The following is a 3633-nucleotide window of genomic DNA, read 5'->3' as shown; positions in this document are numbered from 1 at the left end:
CAGTGAGGCATCAGTATCAACACTGATGTCTTTGATGATGATGATGATGTATTGATACCAGTGGAACAGTTTCAACCAGATGTGATAGGTTCCAACGCGACTTGGCAGTGTAAGATCCATCCGAACATCTCTTCGGTGCGACCAAGTCCGGTATAATTGAGCGGTGTGGCATAAGCAAGACAATTCTTCGATCAAATGCGGTTTGTCTTAGACTCCTGGAGACCTCCATTGGTGTCATATTTATCCACCTATGTCCTATTGCTCTTTGTTATCCCACCGTGAATGGACTCGTGAGTACACAACCAGCAGGGCTTCGGTCGGATCAAGCAAATAACTTATGGCTTTCCAAACAATAAATTACGGGGAGAGAATGGAGTAGCATTTTTCCACCCATTAGTGTGCCGTACTGGACCTGTCATTCCAATCAATTTTCGGTTGATTTTAACAGGAGCTCATGACTCCAGGCTCTTCTGCTTTCTCCCCTTTCAATTGTGATACCCTATAGGTAACTTTAAGGAGTCACGAAGGGCTTAGTACCAGATCACCCAAGTAATTGAAATGTTCATAGTCACACCACTCTCATTTGAACGGTTATCCTCCTGTTCTGGCGTAGTTATTCCGATGAGTCCACATCAAAGGGAAGCACTAGGTTCGAGTTTCGCTCTTATTAGAGTTCATCAGCAGTGCATACCCAATGGCCGTGCCGGGATTTGAACCCCGGACATCTGACATGCGAGGCGAGCGTGTAAAACTACTCCACCAATGCACGTTGATGAACACATCTGAACTTTCATGTCTGAACAGGCGAACGTGTTCACACTTGAGCGATGTGATTCGTGTGCCCGAATCATCGAACGACGACCCAGTAACTCTCTTGGTTGTGACCATCGATTGACCCGTTAGTCAGGACTTCCCAGTCAGGTGGTGTGACACGTTTGAAACCCACTGGTCACTTTTTTGATTGCATTTTCGGGGTTTTGCGGGGTAGGTATTTGGTTCATAGTCACACCACTCTCGTTTGAACACTTGTCCTCCTGTTCTGGCGTAATTATTCCGGTGAGTCAAAGTCAATTGACCTTCCGGCCAGTGGTTTCGTGCCCTAATAACCGAGCTACTTCGAGTTTGTAAAATTACTGACCATGCTAATCCGCTTCACTGCTTCTATGTGCGCACCTCCACCACCTTCGTTTTGCCGAGGACTTTTATCCCTCCGCTTGTATAACTCCGTGCCCAGGGTGCAAGTTATTGGCCGAGAGTTTCTGAATAACCCGAGCGCGCATAATGCGCTGACAAGTCACGGGCATCCTTTCTTTTGACGCACTCTAGGTTATTAACACCGTACCACTTCCACTCTATTTTCCAAATGAGAATGCTTCCCTCACTCAACCTGGCCGCTTCTTTTCCTTTTAGGATATTGATGCTCTGAATTTTCGAACATACTTGAGTTTTTGTCATCCCAAGACATGCGTATGTGGACAAATGTAATTATTTACCCACGACCCTGATCCAAAGCTGTCGTCCAAAAAACCCCTGCAAAATGCCATTCACGGTTCCAGTTGAATATGTCCCTGCAAGATATCGATGCTGCAGCTGTTTCCATGTTAGGACGGGCACTTTCCTCCTGGCTGTGCTACAAATCGTCATTCATTTTGTAGTAATCACTATTCTCACCGCTGCTCTTGGTCGTGCCGCACATTTCAGGGAAGATGTCGAATATGTAGCGCTGAGCATCAGTGTGATGTCTTTCATACAATGGGAGCGTTTCGTTGGCACTCCGGAACGTCTGGGTGTTGTACCGAAAGAATCCATCCTTCCGGACAGAACTCAACATTTACCTCTGGAAAATCGCGGGACCGGTGAGTAAACCATCACGTCGCTAACACTTATTGGTTGCCAGAAGCCATGCCTTCCGCAACCAAACGCCCTTACGTCCGCACCGGAAAGTTCTTCATTAACGCTGGCGAGGAGTATGTCGCCATTGCGGTGACACTTCTTTCTCTGTTGTTCAGCATAATGATGTTGGTTGGAACAATCTATGCCAAACCTTACTACTTGCTTCCGTACTGTTGTGTGCAAGTGGGTTGAAGCCTTGACCTTACAATCGTGTTTACTTTGTTAGTTTGTAGATTTGTTTGTAACCTGTCTGTCGGTCGTAGGCTATTATACCTATCTACCTGAAAGCAGTACTTGGGCTCGGTCGCAGGTGAGTCGGTAGTGTTGCTTATTTGTGTTCGGTGAGCTTTGGCCACACCGTTGTTGGAGTTTGTTCTGATGCCAATGGCTTGCATGATAACAAAACCAGCGCTCTCGTCATTATTGAAGCTGACAAGATCAAAGCTGGTTGTGTTGACTGCAGTCTATCTACCGTTGGTGCTTTGCACACCAACAGTTTAAATGCCTTGTCAATCTACTGTGATGGTTTGACTATGGTCCTCCTGATTATACTTGTGCTTTCCATGGTGGCAACCCTTCAGTTCATTGTCGACCTCATTCACATCCAAGCCTAACGTTTCCTTCGAATGTGTTAAATGCCTGAGTTAGGGCTTTTCAGTCACCCTGGATACGTCGCATGCTGTCTCTAAGCTTTCAGCGACTTCCCTTGGTGTCACAACCGTACGCTCAAAACCGGATTCGTTCATATATATTAATACCTTTGTTCGTTTTTTGACCCCCCTCCCTCCCGAATTAGGCTCAAAATAAGAACCATGACTCGTATTCACCACTCAGTCTACTCAGGTTGCTTGCTGAAACTGATGAGCGATTCCGTCTATACCAGAACATATAGGCTACATATAGCGCCGTTAGCCCATACACACCCGTTTGTTTCTTCATTCCTTCAGTAGCGGAATATATTTATATAATATATATCACGATCCTGATTTCCGAGGTATTTCGTGGGTTGCGTCCGTTGTCACATATTATTACGCCCTCCGTGATGCTTGTCTATTTATCTGTTTATCTACCTTTCTCTCATTACAAGCTGGTCCTTAGTCTGGTCGTCATACTTGCCGGGATTCTGCTGCTTGCAGTGAAGGCTTATATGCTGGCAATGGTTTGGCTGTGCTACAAATTTCTGCTACGCTTCACGACTGGACGTGAACCGGTGTCTGGATTTTCCTTGGCCGCTGGATCTTGTTGTTTGCCTTTGTCACTCTGCGAGCGTATGGGTTGCGTACAATACACCTCAGCGGAGTCGTGTACGCTAACGCCTTCAGTGTTTGCCCGGGATGGCCGAATTCCCTCTGTAAACGTGAGCCAATCTCAAACTAGTGAGTTACCTTGTTTTAACTTTTCAAAATACCGTGTGTGTCATGGGACTCATTTCCACTTTCTTCTCAGCACTTGCGCTAGATATTGATGCAGGGTAGTTCTAAACTAATAGGTTTTGGACTCTCGCGTTTTCGGTTGTGCGACGGGTACTTCCATTGAAGAATGTGTGTGTCACTCATTTCCACTTTCTTCTCAGCACTTGCGCTAGATATTGATGCAGGGTAGTTCTAAACTAATAGGTTTTGGACTCTCGCCTCGCGGGTTGTGCGACGGGTACTTCCATTGAAGAATGTGTCCAGCACAGAAGCTCCGTTGGTTGGGACATGTGTTGCGAATGCCGAACCATCGTTTGTCGAAGAGAGT

General features: G+C 46.2%; 2 protein-coding genes across 2 annotated transcripts in view; one reads left to right on the top strand and one right to left on the bottom strand.

The window, feature by feature from the left end:
• Positions 1–2832, bottom strand: part of T265_00714 (hypothetical protein) — a gene marked incomplete at both ends in the record, with an annotated part of 24525 nt that extends 21693 nt beyond the window's left edge. The window contains one exon of the mRNA XM_009164563.1: positions 2817–2832. Within this exon, the coding sequence (XP_009162827.1) occupies positions 2817–2832 (16 nt within the window). The remainder of the gene's footprint in view (positions 1–2816) is intronic.
• The window catches only part of T265_00715 (hypothetical protein), a gene marked incomplete at both ends in the record, with an annotated part of 4606 nt that continues 2474 nt past the window's right edge, over positions 1502–3633 (top strand). The window contains 3 exons of the mRNA XM_009164564.1: positions 1502–1856; positions 1898–2076; positions 2981–3269. Coding sequence (XP_009162828.1) covers positions 1538–1856; positions 1898–2076; positions 2981–3269 — 787 coding nt within the window. The remainder of the gene's footprint in view (positions 1857–1897; positions 2077–2980; positions 3270–3633) is intronic.

Source organism: Opisthorchis viverrini (genome assembly GCF_000715545.1).
Source record: "Opisthorchis viverrini unplaced genomic scaffold opera_v5_7, whole genome shotgun sequence".
Classification (NCBI taxonomy): Eukaryota; Metazoa; Platyhelminthes; class Trematoda; order Opisthorchiida; family Opisthorchiidae; genus Opisthorchis; species Opisthorchis viverrini.
This window is presented reverse-complemented; position numbering and strand designations above follow the sequence as displayed.